The following is a 15,406-nucleotide window of genomic DNA, read 5'->3' as shown; positions in this document are numbered from 1 at the left end:
TGGTGTGTCATGTCATGTGTTGTGTTGTGTCATGTCATGTGTGTGCTACAAAGGCCTAATGCAACACCCAGGGATCACAGAGCACCCTTGTCACAAGACTTTCTGGCCTGAAGATTGCCAAGCTGGTGATCCTACAGACAGCTTTAGGTTTTTCCTCTGAACATGCTGCACCCTCTAGCTCCTATGAGCAGCCTGTTTGATGGAGCTCCAGCTGGTTTCATGGGCCTATGAAAGATATTTCCTTGGTGTGTTTGTATGTCCATTTTCCTCGTTTAATTTATCTCCTCTTTCTTCAGAAAGATAATTTGGGATCAGCGCGACATCAGCTAGAGACTCCTTAGTCTCACAACCTTAGAGTGTATGTACAACATACAGGAGGCTTTGTAATTATCAGACTGATTCTTCCTTGGATAGAAATTGTTATCTTATCTAAAGAGTAGCAGTGTTGGAACAAACCCAGTAGTCCTTTGGGCCAGCATATTGTCAGCAATACAGGAAGCTTTAGAGGAAAGCAGAAATTCTTAATGCATCTGTTCATCTATACAATGCTGATACCTGAAGTTAATTAGGAGCATTTCTTTCTAGGCTAGATGCAGAATGGCAGGGCCTCAGAGGGGCAGCCACACTAAATATAACTTTGTAATTAAGATTCCCGTGTATATTATTACACAGCTGCTGTTGCTGCCTTGACTTGGTAAAAGGTGTCTCCTTTTCAGTCATGGGGTGGACAAGATGTCCTGAAAAAGCTGGTTATCTCTATCACCTTAGGGTTATTATGCACTTGCAGTGTTACATCTTGGTGGCTGTACTTGGGCAATTCCTACTTCTGAATGAACATCGTTATGAATTTGCTTTTTTATATTAATGAACATCACTGAGTAGGTACAGCTTCAGTGATTTTGCTGCAATAACATGCACACATTAGTCATCCGAATGGCTTAGTACTTTCTGAAAGTACAGCAAGACAGTCTGTGCCCTTGGACCAGCTGCTGTAGAGGGGCACCAAGGCAATGAGCTATTGCCCTGCCATACAGACATGCCTTTAGTCATGGTTTGTCATGGTGTGGTGGTTTGTGTGAGCTGAAATGGTAACTCACAGCCTGCTCTGTGCTACAAGTGCAGTGAGGATCTGCCTCTGGACTCGTCAGGACCTGCCATAGCCTAACACGTGCTCAGGTAGAAATCCGTGTGGCTGTGGAGACCATTCCAGAAATGTCTTGTTGACCTCATCCTGCTACAAGCTGAGCTAAGCCTGTGTTCACAAGAGAGGCGCAGAGATGTTGTTAAAATGGGGCATCACTTGGGCCATTTCTAGACTTGCAAGACATCAAAGCCTCAGCTGGGAGGGCACTGGGAGGTGGTCAGGAAGCAGCACAAAAATTTGTTGAGTTACTTTCTGTTTAAAAAATTTCAAATCCCCTGCAGATGAGCCTGTCAAATGAAGTGAAGTGGCACACTTTATTAACTCACAGAAAAATGGCATCGTTCCTGGGTTTTGTTTCTGTAGATAGTTTCTGACTCGCCTCATCATTAGAGCTGAGACCAGTATTATGAGGGATTGTCTTGTGATTTTTAGCTTTTCCATAGGGCTGAAGCACTTGCTGGTTGGGGAAAAAATCACCAAGAAGGAAGAATTTGTTTTCTAAATCCCTACCTCTGACAATAGTTGTTATAGTCTGTAACAGGGAAAATACTTAAGACAGAGACTCAAAGCTTTGTCCATAGAAATTCTCATCAATGTGTTGAAAATGAGATCTGTTGTTATGGATTCACTAAAAGAGTGGCTGGGATTCCCAGCCAGCATCCAAACTCAGTGCAAAATCCCATCCATTCAGGCCAGCCCTTTTTACAGTGCCTTACTCTAACTGTTTCAAGTCTTGCATCTTTTCTGCATTCTTAGCATTGCTCTCCTTAGAGAGGGAATGGTAGCTTTTGCTCCATAACTCTTATGAAAGCATGAATACACTTTAAAAGCAAACAAAACCAAAAATCAGCATAAAGCAGCGTCTTGTTTGGGAAGCCTTCAATGCTTGAAGTTATTTACAAGATAGAAGAATGATGGAAATTGAGCCAAACCTATCGTCTTTTGAATTTTCAGGTAAGGAAATCTGGCTATTCCCTTTATTTTAAGCAATTAATAATTTGTATGAGGTTGCTTTTATTTTTTTTTTCCTATTACTGAATGGCCATACTCTCAGACTCCACCGGGACAAGCTACATGTCCCATCCTTGGCGGGCATTCACCCGTTGTAGCTCTGTTGACAATGAGTACTCTTAGGTTTTAAGAGTGCAAGTTATTTTTACTCCTTTACATTTGCATTTCTGGAGCAGCCTCCAAAGTGAATGAGAGTAAAGGGGCTTGCAAACTTTGTGCCATGGCGTGCACAGACGCTGGGGTTGTCATGAAATGGTGTAAATCTCTCACTGCACTGCTGTACACTTGATACCTTTTACCAAGTCAAAACAGGCACAGGACTTCCAGCCAGCCAAAATGGCACTTAGGCTCTGGGTATTAGGTTCCACTATGATCAGTCATTCACCTCATAGTCCTCTTCCAGCACAGGTTGGTTACACCTTTAGGTTAAACAAGCTGCCTGCAGTTTCTCTTCTCTTTAAAGTGTGTGGGTTCTACTCTGCTGTGGCTACCCAGGATTGTCTCTGTTTTTGCAGACATGCCCATTAGCAGGGCTTCTCCTCTTGCAAGCCTCAGTTTCCACTGAGTTGTGTTGGTTCCCTGGCTTGTAACACAACATGCAGACCTGCAGAGATCCAGTCTGCCTTTTTGTTCTTTTTTTGTTTGAGTTTTAGATTGAGGGATGTTGCTCGGTTCCCAGTGATAATCCCCACACCCCATTTTCCTTTCTAGGAGACAAAAAGTTACAGAGTGAAAAGTCAGAAAAGAACATAGAAAATCAAGAGGATGCAAGGGGGCCACTCCACTTCACCTTAAAGCAAGGGAAGAGCCCCTACAAGCGCAGCTGTGACGAGGGGGAATCCCACCCCCATACAAAGAAAAAAAAGATTGACCTCATCTTCAAAGACGTCCTGGAGGCTTCTTTGGAGTCTGCCAAGTTTGATGAGAACCAGTTAGCAACAAGTACACCACTTGCCATCAGAAAAGCATCTAAATACCAGGCTGAAGACATCTTTGAGCAGTGTGGCAGTGCCATACAGCACAGCTCCCTGAGCCTCAGCAGAAACCAGAGCGAAGGGGAATGGAAGGTCCCCCACAGTTCCTCTTTCATCTCAGCCAAGGATGTGGGCATCCTTGAAGATGAGGAAGAAGAGCCCCTGTCATTCAAAGCAGACAGCCCAACCGAGTTGTCACTGGTCTCTGCACAAGGCAACTCCCATGAAATCCCCAGCACATCCTTTTGCCCCAACTGCATCCGGTTGAAGAGGAAAATCCGGGAGCTACAGGCTGAGTTAGACATGCTGAGATCTGGGAAGTTACCTGAGCCACCCGTGTTACCGCCCCAGGTACCCGAGCTCCAAGAGTTCTCAGACCCCACAGGTAAGCCCTGCCGAGTTAGAGCATTCTCCAAACCCTGCCTAAGGAGAGTAGTGAGATGCCTGTGTGCTGTGTACCCATCTAAAGCATTTTGCTCTGAGTATTCAGGTGAACCTGTGGTTCCATGGAAGGTTCACTGTCAGGTTTTGTGACTGGGTGGGCCAGGAGCTGATGCTGTGGGTGCAGTGGAAAACACTGTCTGGGAAAGACTCTGTATGACAACTTGCTCTATTTGTTGCCATTGTAATTGATAATACACTGTCAATAAAAAAGACATTCCATTGCAGACAGTTTGTTTGCTGTATTTTTGATGCATTCTCTTTCAGCGGAAGCCCCTCCACAATACCTCACATGCTACCAAGAAAATCTGAATGACTCTGTGGTAACACTGAAATGTGCTCTCTTTGTATATGAAATTATGTCCTGCTGTGTCCCTTGTTGGAAAGCCCTCTCTGTTTCCTCCACTGCCTTAACACAACCATGTGTCCCTTTCTGAAGATACATTTCCTTTCCTCCAGGAACATGCTGTCAAGCAGCCAGGAGTCTTCAGTAAAGGGAACATTTGGGTCAAACAGTGTATTGTTCAAGTGGCCAGGATGTAGTGTCCTTTCTTGCTGTTCATTGTGGCATGTTGGAGACAAAGTTCATATGCAGAAATATTGACTTCTTTTCCTTTCTAAGCCATGATTCAAATTCTGTCCATAATGTGTTGTGGGCAGGAGAGGGGAGGTTGTGTCCAGCTCACTGGGCAATGCTCTACTGTCACCAGTAGGATGCTTCTCTAGCTCAGCAACTTTGTAAATACCATATTTTTTTTTCCTTTTTTTTTTATTTTTTTTGTTACAGCTTCAGAAAGCATCATCTCAGTTCCCACCATCATGGAGGACGATGACCAAGAGGTGGATTCTGCTGATGAATCAGTTTCCAATGACATGATTGCTGCTACAGATGAGCCTTCCAAGATGTCTTCTGCGACAGGCCGGAGGATACGGCGGTTCAAGCAAGAGTGGCTTAAAAAGTTTTGGTTTCTGCGGTACTCCCCAACATTGAATGAAATGTGGTGCCATGTCTGTAGACAGTACACAGTGCAATCCTCTCGGACTTCAGCCTTCATCATTGGCTCAAAGCAGTTCAAGATACACACGATAAAGCTTCACAGCCAGAGCAACCTCCACAAGAAGTGCCTGCAGCTTTACAAGCTCAGGATGCACCCAGAGAAGACAGAAGAGATGTGCCGAAATATGACCCTGCTCTTCAATACAGCCTACCACTTGGCCCTAGAGGGCAGGCCCTACTATGACTTTCGGCCTCTGGCGGAACTACTGAGAAAGTGTGAACTCAAGGTGGTGGATCAGTACATGAATGAAGGAGACTGCCAAATCTTAATTCACCATATCGCCCGGGCTCTTCGAGAGGACCTGGTTGAACGCATCCGGCAGTCTCCCTTCCTCAGCATCATTCTGGATGGACAGAGCGATGATTTGCTTGCAGACACGGTTGCGGTCTATGTGCAGTACACGAGCAGCGATGGGCCTCCGGCAACTGAATTCCTGTCCCTTCAGGAGCTGGGCTTTTCTACAACAGACAGTTACCTCCAAGCATTAGACCGGGCTTTTTCCAGCCTGGGAATACGACTGCAGGATGAGAAGCCAACTGTTGGCTTGGGAGTTGATGGTGCTAACATTACTGCCAGTCTCAGAGCCAACTTGTTCATGACAATCAGAAAGACCTTGCCCTGGCTTCTCTGCCTGCCCTTTATGGTGCATAGACCCCACTTGGAAATTCTGGATGCCATCAGTGGGAAGGAACTACCGTGTTTGGAGGAGCTGGAAAATAATTTGAAGCAGCTGCTCAGTTTCTACCGCTATTCTCCCCGACTCATGTGCGAGTTGAGAGTCACTGCTGCCACTCTGTGTGAGGAAACTGAGTTCTTGGGGGACATTCGAGCAGTGAAGTGGATCATCGGGGAGCAGAATGTGCTTAATGCTCTAATCAAGGATTACCTTGAGGTTGTGGCCCATCTCAAAGATGTCAGTGGCCAGACCCAAAGGGCAGATGCTTCTGCCATTGCCTTGGCCCTCCTGCAGTTCCTGATGGACTACCAGTCAATTAAACTCATCTACTTCCTGCTGGATGTGATTGCTGTGCTTTCACGCCTTGCCTACGTCTTCCAAGGGGAGTACCTTCTTGTGTCGCAGGTGGATGATAAAATAGAGGAGGCCATCCAGGAGATCAGCCGGCTAGCAGACTCACCTGGGGAGTACTTGCAGGAGTTTGAGGAAAACTTCCGTGAAAGCTTTAATGGCATTGCTGTGAAAAACCTACGGGTGGCTGAAGCCAAATTCCAGTCGATCAGAGAAAAGATCTGCCAAAAGACCCAGGTGATCCTGGCCCAAAGGTTTGATTCCCGCAGCCGGACATTTGTGAAGGCCTGTCAGGTATTTGACCTTGCAGCTTGGCCCAGAAGCACTGATGAGCTCATGAGCTATGGGAAGGAGGATATGGTACAAATATTTGAACACCTGGAGACAGTCCCATCATTTTCCAGAGAGGTTTGCAGAGAGGGGATGGACACCCGAGGGAGTCTGCTGATGGAGTGGCGAGAACTCAAGGTGGATTATTATACCAAAAACGGTTTTAAAGACTTGCTTAGTCACATTTGTAAATACAAACAGAGATTTCCCCTCCTAAATAAAATAGTTCAGATCCTCAAAGTCCTTCCCACCTCTTCGGCCTGCTGTGAGAAGGGGCGCACTGCCCTGCAGAGAGTGCGCAAGAACAACCGCTCTCGGCTCACGCTGGAGCAGCTCAGTGATCTGTTGACAATTGCTGTTAACGGGCCACCCATTGCTAACTTTGATTGCAAAAGGGCACTAGATAGTTGGTTTGAGGAGAAGTCCGGTAATAGTTACGCGCTGTCAGCAGAAATGCTGAGCAGGATGTCATCTCTTGATCAGAAGCCGATGTTGCAGAGCATGGACCATGGCTCTGAGTTTTACCCTGATATTTAGGAAGGAATGCCTCAGATCAGAAAGCAGTTGAATAATTTTTTAATCTATACTCTAAACTTTGATATATTATATAAAATATATATATTATCTATATTAAGGAAAAACCCACACTGAAAATTTAAAAGTTAGACGATGTGCGTCTGATAGAAGCTAAGCAGAATTTTAAAGATTGAGACAATGTTTAGACATTTACTAGTGTCTCCAACCATGGCAGCTGCAATGTAGGTGGCAACATTTCATTCTTCAGAAGCATGTGCTGGGGCCATACTCTACATGTTCAAACTTAACAATCTATAAGCTACACAACGGGTCTTTGTCAGCCTCATCCTCCCGGTGGTTTCCTTTGTATGTGTGTTGTCGGTTTGTTGGGGTTTGGGTTTTGTTTTGTTTTGGGGTTGTTTGTTTATTTGTTTTCCCCTCAGTTTTAATCTCTGCCTCTCCTTCCATTGTTCAGTCCAGTTATTGAGCCATTTGAGCCTTTTGTTGGCAACCATCACATTTCTGATTTCCGACAGAGCATCCCGTGTGTTTATGTTGCCCTAAGCTTCCCAGCTCCACCCAGTTCTCTTCAGCTGAATGGAAGCTTTTTTCTCTCAAGAGATTACTGGCAGGAGGGAAGAGCTGAGGGCATGATTTTGGGTTTTTATTCTGACTTAGAAACAAATGTCTCCATTAAACTGTGATGCCCCTTTCTCAGTTCTCCCTACCTTTGGGCTGTAGAGTAATACTTGGCTTTCAGCTCTGTTTATGATAACCATAATACCAGTCTATTATACATATATTATAACATGATGTCATGTGCAGACTATAGAATAGCAAAATAGAGAAGGCAGGGGGAAATTTTTGCATTTATATTTTTATATTGTATGAGATAAATATATATATATATATATATATATACAACTATTCATTCAAAACCAGGGCTGCTGTGGAAGCTAGACAGCCAATGAGTCGAGAGCCATCTCTGGGCGGAGATTCAAAGGCTTAAAAAATTATATTCTAATTTACATTATTTATACTATGTCTTTATAATCCTAGATTGTTGTGGGTTTTTTGTTTTGTTTTGTTTTGTTTTGTTTGGAATGACTGAAAGAAAAACCTGCTGCGGTTTGGTGGCAGGAGCTATCAATGCAAGATTATCTTGGATTATATTCATGTGATGATGTCCTACAAAGGTTCACGTATTCTCTTGTGACCAAGGTAACATGTTCCACAGCACAGCAGACTGATGACAGCAGGAAGAAGGGATGCTCCGCTTCTTCCTGCGAAATCTTTCTTCCTTTCTTGAAGGAATGTGGAGTCCAGCTGAAATGTGAATGGGGGACTTGCACCTTCCATCACAAAGAGATTGTTCTGTGGGCTTGGGGCTCTTTTTTGTTTTATTCTTTTAAAGTAAACAAGCTCCAGGCATCCACACAATATCACTTCAGGTTAGAAAAGAAAAAAAAAAGGAATAAAAAAAGCAACAACCAACCAAAAAAAAAGAAAAAACACAAACCACACAAACAAAAAAGGTGCAAAAACTCCACAGATGCTAGTGCCTTGCCCTGCTGATGTGGCATGGACAGCACCAACCTGACCAGACCATCATGGGGGTGAGACCTGTTGTCCAAAAGGTGTCCAAGCCAACATGTTCTCACTTCCCAGAGGGATGAGCTTTGTGCCAAGCTGTGTTGTTTGGAAACGTGATGGTGGTATCAGCAACACTGAACCTTTCCTTTCTCCTGTTACCCCCCTGCCCTTGGTCTTGGTGCTAAGATATCTCTAGAACCGTTGCTGCTAGATGATAGCTTTTCATTTATATAAAAATATATATATATATAATATTATTTTATTTTTTAAACATTTTTGTTTGTTTTCAATGGAGATGTAGCATGTTTGGAACCGATCTCTCTCAGAGTCACTTTCACTGCCAGGGTTCACGCACTGTCTTCCCCAGGAAAACACACACTTCTACCTAGGTCTCACTCACCTCCTGCTAACCCCTTTGCCTTCAGTAGAACTTCACAACCAGCACTGGGCAGAGGCATGCAGCCAAGCCACTACGGACTGGTTCAGCTTTCACATCCCACAGGAAGAGCTAGACTGGTGTTGATCAGGGTTTTGGAAGTGTTTGCCCCTGTCCCTATAGGACTGAGGAGGGACTGAGCCCACCCAAATCACTAGTGGTGGCTCATCCTTGTGCTCAGACTCTGCCCCCTTTTCTGTAAAATGAGGCCTTTTGGTCAGGCAGTCCCAGTGGAGTAGAGTAGACCCTGTGAATATAGCAGCGAGAGCTGGTCAGGCAGCGTACCCTCTGTAGCACTTATTCCCTCTGCCTTACCTCTGACAGCATGTGCAGCCTGAGGGTAGCTCGGGCAGGAGGGGGCACCTGCGCCAGCGCCATCCACCTTTTGCCAAAGTGCTGTCAAGGTTGTAGGCACTGAGTGCTTTTCCCTGTGGTCCTCATGGAAATGTCACAAGCTAGGTCAGGGCATCACACTGTCACAGCACAGGGACGTCGATATGTAACACCTAGCAAGCAAAAAAATGGCTTTGTTTGCATTTTTTCTGTTTTTCCCTATAAATGATGTGATAAAATTGACTCATTCATCCAGAGGAGTAAATATTAAACTGGAAACCCTCTGCCAGCTGTGCAGATTTGGATGGTTGTTTGCCTGACCATAAAGTAAGGATCTTTCTACACAAGTTACTTGTAGCTCTCCGGGCCTGGTAAATAGGCTCTGCTCAGGGTGCTGCCACTAAGCTCATGGAGCTGCTGCCTGTTGAGGAGACGGCAGGCTTCCTCCCTTTTTAAAATGTAAGGAGATGCAAAAAGGTAAAAAAAAAAAGATTGCTGCTCCATTAGTTTCCAACCTGGAGATGGGCAAGGTGAGCATAGATCAGAGAGTCCATAGGAACTCCATTAGCTCTTTGTGGATAGAGTCGAAAAATCACCTGCCTTTCTGTTAGCAGTAGCAAAAGTTCCTTGGCACAGAACCCCATCAAAGTGCCTGGCCCACATGGAAGGAAGGGATACTTGAGGGCAGACTCCAGACACCTTTGGAGACAGGAGTGCTCCCCCAGGGCTTGTGCTGAACTGCCTGAGGGGCCTGTTTACAACTCCTGATCTGAGCCTCCTAACTTTTGCCACTGGGGAGGAAATGGTACCTTGCCTTCTCGGCAAGAGCTGCCAGAGACCCTATTCTGAAATGATTCCTCCAATTTGTCACTCCTTTCCTTTGCTTCATTTGCAAATCCTGCTCTCATCAGTGATACCTTTCATCGGCAGCTGTTATTCCTAATGGCAGAGTGAAATGTACAGCAGGTGGGATTTTTTCTCCAGGCAGTCAGCTGACACAGGGAAAGTGCTTGTTTCTTTAGCAAATAACTTTGCTTATTCCTGCAAGCAATGTCAGTAGGAAGCATGATTCCCTGCCACTGGATGTTGCAGATATTCATGATGGGAAAGGTCAGAGACCCCTTGCATTGGTGATGGGGAGAGACAAGAGGTTGGCAGAGCAGCTGGCCCAGCCCAGGCCGGCTCCTTCAACACAATTCCCTGTTACACCCCCATCAGAAAATAATCCTGGCCTTTTTCCTAGGCTAATGCAGGTGCTTTGCAAGCTTTCCCTCCAGGGTTACTTGCCTATCTCAGATCTCTAGCTCTTACTTTGATGGATAGTCTGCGGATGGAAATGTGCCAGCATAAGCAAGATAGGGAGGAGGGAGGAATACTGATGCAAAATGCCCCTGGCTTACCAGTACCCCCCAGACTTTCCTGGGAGCAGGTGCATTTCTGTGCCCTGTTTGCCTAGGCCTGTCCTGGTGTCAGTGAGGCCAGGAGGCAGCAGCAGGCATAGGGAGCACACAGTGGAGCACAGGAGGAGGCCTCCTTGGCTTGGAGATCACCATGCATCAGGTTTAATCGATGCCTTTCCTCCTGTGCTGAGCGAGTGAGAGGAAATTGTTTTGAATGTGTTGCTCACAGCATCTTGAACTTGTTTCGCTGCAAAGACACAAGGGTTCAGTTTTTCTCAAATGAGCTCTTTATTCTCTTCTTCCCCCTGCATCTTAGCTATGGCATCTGACTGTGAATAATGCACACTTCTCCAGACCCTTGGGTTTGTATTTCTGGCCCATGGGATTTTTGGTTGCCAATTTCCCTTCCCCACTTTTTGCTCAGGCTCCTTGCCTCTTTTACCCTGCTGTGAAGCAGAAATCCGTGAAGCACATTCAGACGTCCTTTTGCAGGGCTTGCCAGTGTCTGCAGGGGTCTGGGCCCTCCAGCCATGAGACTGACCTCAGCAGGGATAATCTTCACAAGAGACCAAAGCTCTTCCCATACCAGCAAAAGCACACTGGAGTTATGGTGGGTTGTGAGGGGACGCAGTGGGCAGGGTCCTGGTATGTCATCTGCCTTGGATCTTGAGCTGACTGCGGCAGTGTCCCCCATGCTGGTCACACTTTTGCTGATATGACTATTCAGACATGATTCAGGCTTGGTCCATCTCTTTCTCACAGCACAAACTCAACCAGGTGGCCCGTGGGGTCTTTGGAGTCCCCCTCCTTTCTTATCTCATGAGGATTGCTGTTTGTTTGTTTGACCAGTGTGTAAGACAGCCTAGACAGCCAGCTTGCGGATAAGCAGAAACAGCCTCTGCTTTTGCAGATTCCCCTCTCAGCCCTGTCAAAAGAGGTCTTAAAAGCAGAGAAATGGTACGTTGATCCCCCAGCCATTGTATACAATGCAGTAATGCCTATGCAATTCCTGTCTCCCTTGGAGACATGTATGATGTGTGTGCATGTAAGCTAGTGTATGTATACAGTACATATGCATATGGTCTATATATTGTATATACGCACATCCCAGTACATATACACACAGTAAAAAAGATTAAAATCACATGCTTATATATCTATAAATAAAATCCTATATATTTATATATTTCTATGTTTTCGATAGATATAAAGATATAATATAGAGATAGACTCAACCACCCTTGTGTAAGGCTGGCCCTGTGTTCTAGCACAAGGCATATAACACTGAAGACTTTGGACTTTGAAATGGTTTTAGCCATACACTGAGGCCTACATTTACATGTACAGCACTCTATGGAGAGGGGCTTTGCTGTGTTTGCTGGCATGTTACCCAAGTGATAAATAAGGTTTGTTTAATAGAGGAATGTCTTGGTAGGGAAAAATGCTCGAGTGTCCTTGTCTTCTCCCAAGTAAGCCTCTTGCTGAGGTCCTGTGTGTTCACACTTGGACAGATACATATCCCACCCTCATATACACTTCTGTCTCTCTGCATGGATGCATTTAACAACAGTGGGTGCTGGTGCTGTGGAAATGTGGCTTTCTGCTCTTCCGCCTGGTGTTCCTCAGTAGTTGCCGGCACACTGCTAGGGACACCCTGCACTGGCCAGTGCTCACACAGCACGCAGTGAGAGCGTGGGTTAACCTGGGGGCACGATCAGTGATACAGCCATGATGCCAGGATAAAGGCAGCAGGAGAGCAAAGGTGTTACTGAGCGGAGGGAAAGTTACTGCCACACAGTTGGACATGGCAGGGATGGTATATGGAGCTGGAGCAATATGAATGAGAAGGAACCATGAATTTGGAGCAATATGGATGGGAGTGTGTGATCCCCACTGGGGAGGCACATTCAACTCTGTTGGGTCAGACTGACTGCTCCCTCAGGTCTCACAGCTACTCCTCAGCTGGTGAGGAGCCTGCCTGGCTGGGGTCCCAGGGAGGTTTTCTGCAGGAAAGGGATTGATGTGATTGTGTGGAAGACATGGTCGGTGATGCATGTGTGCCTTTGGGCCCCTACACACAGCATATGGACCTTACCAGGCTGAAGCACCGAAGGGTGCAGCCCTCTTGCCCTTCCCATGCAAAGAGTCACCTATTTTCCCATGACCAGCATTTCCATGCTGGGATGGGAGTGGATCCAAACAATGGATCAGCCTGGTGTCTCCCGATGCCTGTGGGATGGATAGCTGCCTCATCCCTCCATCCCTCCCTTCACACAGCTGCTTGTAGGCCACTGACCCTTCTGCATCCTGAAGCCTTTGGCTGACTCCGGAAAGGACCCATGAGGTGCCTCTGGCCAGTCTGGCAGCTGGTGGTTACTCAGTGAGCTGCTTCCCCACAAGGGTTGAAGGAGGAGGTTTGCCTTTGCAGCTCCATGCCAGGCCTGGCAACCACTGCACTCCTTGCCGTTTGTTTTATTTGTTGACTTCAGTCTGGAGGAGGGTGAGTTGTAATTCTGACGTCCGAATGACTTGTTACACTGGTATTGCCTGAGCAGACACTGTGCAAGCTCCCCCCAAGCCCTGTCACACACCTCAGTGCCCTCTCCCAGGCCTCTCTTCTCCACACAACTGGTAATCCACCTCAGCCGCCCCTGCCTGGCGGCAGCTCCCCACTCTGCCACAGCCCCTCAGCTGTGCAGCACCACGGGGATCTCCTCGGCACCTGTTCCTCACAAACCTCAGAGACAGTTTTCTCACTCCCAGCCCCCTCCTCAGATGCCACTGACACTCATGTAAGCTCAGCCCGCGGCCTCGCCTCCCCACCGCCTGTGCCGGTGGTGCTGCCGCCCGGCGAGGGGCTCCCATGCACTGCACCTCATGTCAAATAAGCTCGCTGGGCTATGTGGGGGAACCATGTCTCATATGCTGTAATGTCCCAAATGCTACAGGAGGGCTACAGAGTTTTCTGCCAGTCATGGCATCCTCATAGACTCACCCGACAGTTAGCAAAAATGCATTTCTACTTCCAGAAAACGAGGCTTTATCTCAAACCTCTCTGTATCCACATCCAAGCACAGCCCTGCTGAACTGTTTCAAGCGATCTCTCACCCACCCACTCACCTAACACACACACATATGAAATGAGAGAAAAATATCTAGACGTCTATTACTACATATGTATTAATATGTTAATATCACTCTTTTCGAGAACATTAAAATGTTATTACTTTACAGACTATGCTTTATAGTACCTGTGTGAAAGGACCTAGGACACTGGATACGAATAGAGCTATGTTGATATATCATAGTATGTACACGAGAACTTTCCTTTTGTCATATTATCCTTGTAATGTAAAATGATTGTTAATAAAAAAAAATTAAATTTATCAAGTTGGCTTGCTATTTATTTAAATTGTTCTTGAAAGTTAATGTCATTTTCCCAGACCAAGGTTGTCTAAGCTGATGCGCTCTGACTTCCCCAGCCCAGGATTGTAAGGAGCAGATCCAGTCCTAATTAATTGAGAAGGGTTAATTGCAGCCCTTTGAGGTGCTGGTAGTTCTCCCTCCTGAGTGACTGGCTCCCTCACATGCTGAGTGTCACTGCAGCCCCTCAACAACCTCACCTCAGTGATCAGGTCCAAAATATCCTGTGATGGAGCTGCATCATTTCACCATGGGCTGGATTATGCTGGTTCTGTGCCAAGACTGCAGCCTGCAGAACAGGAGCTGACACCTTCCAGCAGCCCAACGCTGCCCTGGGTCAGCACCAGTGCAGCTATGTCAGAACATGCTATTTTTGGGTTAGGGGTGCAGAGTGAGTGCCCTTGAGGCTCTGTGCTCCCTTTCTAGTCAAGTACAGTGGCATTATTGTTGGCTTTGCTGTGGTGGGCTGTGCTTGTAATGCATGTTTACAAAACCTTGCATGTGTGCCTGGTTTGGTTTGAAGGATGGAGAGACTTTTCCTGAGCTCTACGTGCTCCAAATCCAGGGGAAACTGGACTTTTTGTATCTTAAAATAAAGGGCTGGCTTAACTTTGGATTGTTCTTCTTTGATGTGAAGTTTGGCTTGAGGCTGGGTTCACAGTGGATTAGCTAAAAGTGCAACTTTTAAAACAGTTCAATGAAATAAGACTAATCTTGTACATGGAGGGTCTTACATCTGCTAAGTCAGTGTGGGTGAGAGAGACAACTTCTGAAACACATATGTGTGTCCATGGATTAACACTGGGCTGAAAACATTGCCTCCTTGGGCTGAGCCTGGCTTCTACTGGGGATACGGCCCATGGCAAAGGCACCACAGGGATTATGGGTCACCCTTCCTTTACTGCAGCTCAGGTTTGCATGGTAGAGCAAGCAGGGACAACCTTGCAAAGGTTTAGGCCACCCCTGCTGCAGGGTGGCAACCATAGCTAGAGAGAAACATAGGCAGAAAAAAACCCCTTCCAGCACAAAGAGTTGATTGCTCAGTTGTAAATGTGTCCATGTGTCAGGGGGGAAGCAGAAAACAGGAGCAATCTGTGGAGCTGACGGTGTAGATCCTGTGTGTGGCACTGTGTACTGCAGGTGTTGATACCAGTAGTATTGCTGAGCTTCATTATGTAGAAATGAAAGCATCAACAGGACTGGCTCTTTAATTTAATCAGGTGTGAGAGATCCAAGTTTTCCAGTTGGTCTTGGGAATGGATACCAGTGTATAAACAAGTGTTAGATGGAGTGGGCAAGCAGTTTACCCCTCTAGCAAGGGTTTATGCAATAGATACATATGGTATAAAAAGAGTTTTGCTCTCTGTTTGAGGTTCCACAGTCATATGAGTGCTCATAGTCTTGGGCTTTAACTTGATGCCTAGCTGTATTGCTCTGGTGGCTGTTCTGGTTGCAGGGTGCCAGTGCAGCTTCCTAGTCCTCACAAAGGAGGGGAAATTTGGATGGAAATTCTGGCTTTGTGGGAGGTTTGGGCTTACAGGACTCTAGGCCCAGGAGAAGCATGGAAGTGGACCCATCAGTCCCCACAGGTAACGGGTTGCGCAGAAGCTTTGGTTTCAGAGCAAATGCCTCCAAATTTTACCAATGGAGAGAGGCCACAGGAGCTGGAAGCAAATGGCAGTTTTTAGACTGAGAAGTGGAAATACCCCAAATTAGTGAT

General features: G+C 46.3%; 1 protein-coding gene across 5 annotated transcripts in view; it reads left to right on the top strand.

Moving 5' to 3' along the window:
* PRDM11 (PR/SET domain 11) overlaps positions 1-13,744 on the top strand; it is a 50,288-nt gene extending 36,544 nt beyond the window's left edge. For 3 of the 5 annotated variants that reach the window (XM_051791715.1, XM_051791714.1, XM_051791716.1), the window contains 2 exons: positions 2,867-3,514; positions 4,358-13,744. In XM_051791715.1, the coding sequence (XP_051647675.1) occupies positions 2,867-3,514; positions 4,358-6,522 (2,813 nt within the window). In that variant the 3' untranslated portion in view covers positions 6,523-13,744. Of the gene's footprint in view, positions 1-1,951; positions 2,099-2,866; positions 3,515-4,357 lie in introns of those variants that run through there. The other 2 variants (XM_051791718.1, XM_051791717.1) reach the window with 2 other exon arrangements.
* Positions 13,745-15,406: the final 1,662 nt, after the last annotated feature.

Source organism: Manacus candei, unplaced genomic scaffold, assembly GCF_025592945.1.
Source record: "Manacus candei isolate 608988 ecotype Guabito, Panama unplaced genomic scaffold, ASM2559294v1 h1tg000033l, whole genome shotgun sequence".
Lineage (NCBI taxonomy): Eukaryota > Metazoa > Chordata > Aves > Passeriformes > Pipridae > Manacus > Manacus candei.
Note: the sequence above shows the minus strand (reverse complement) of the source record. Positions and strands in the feature narration are given on the sequence as shown.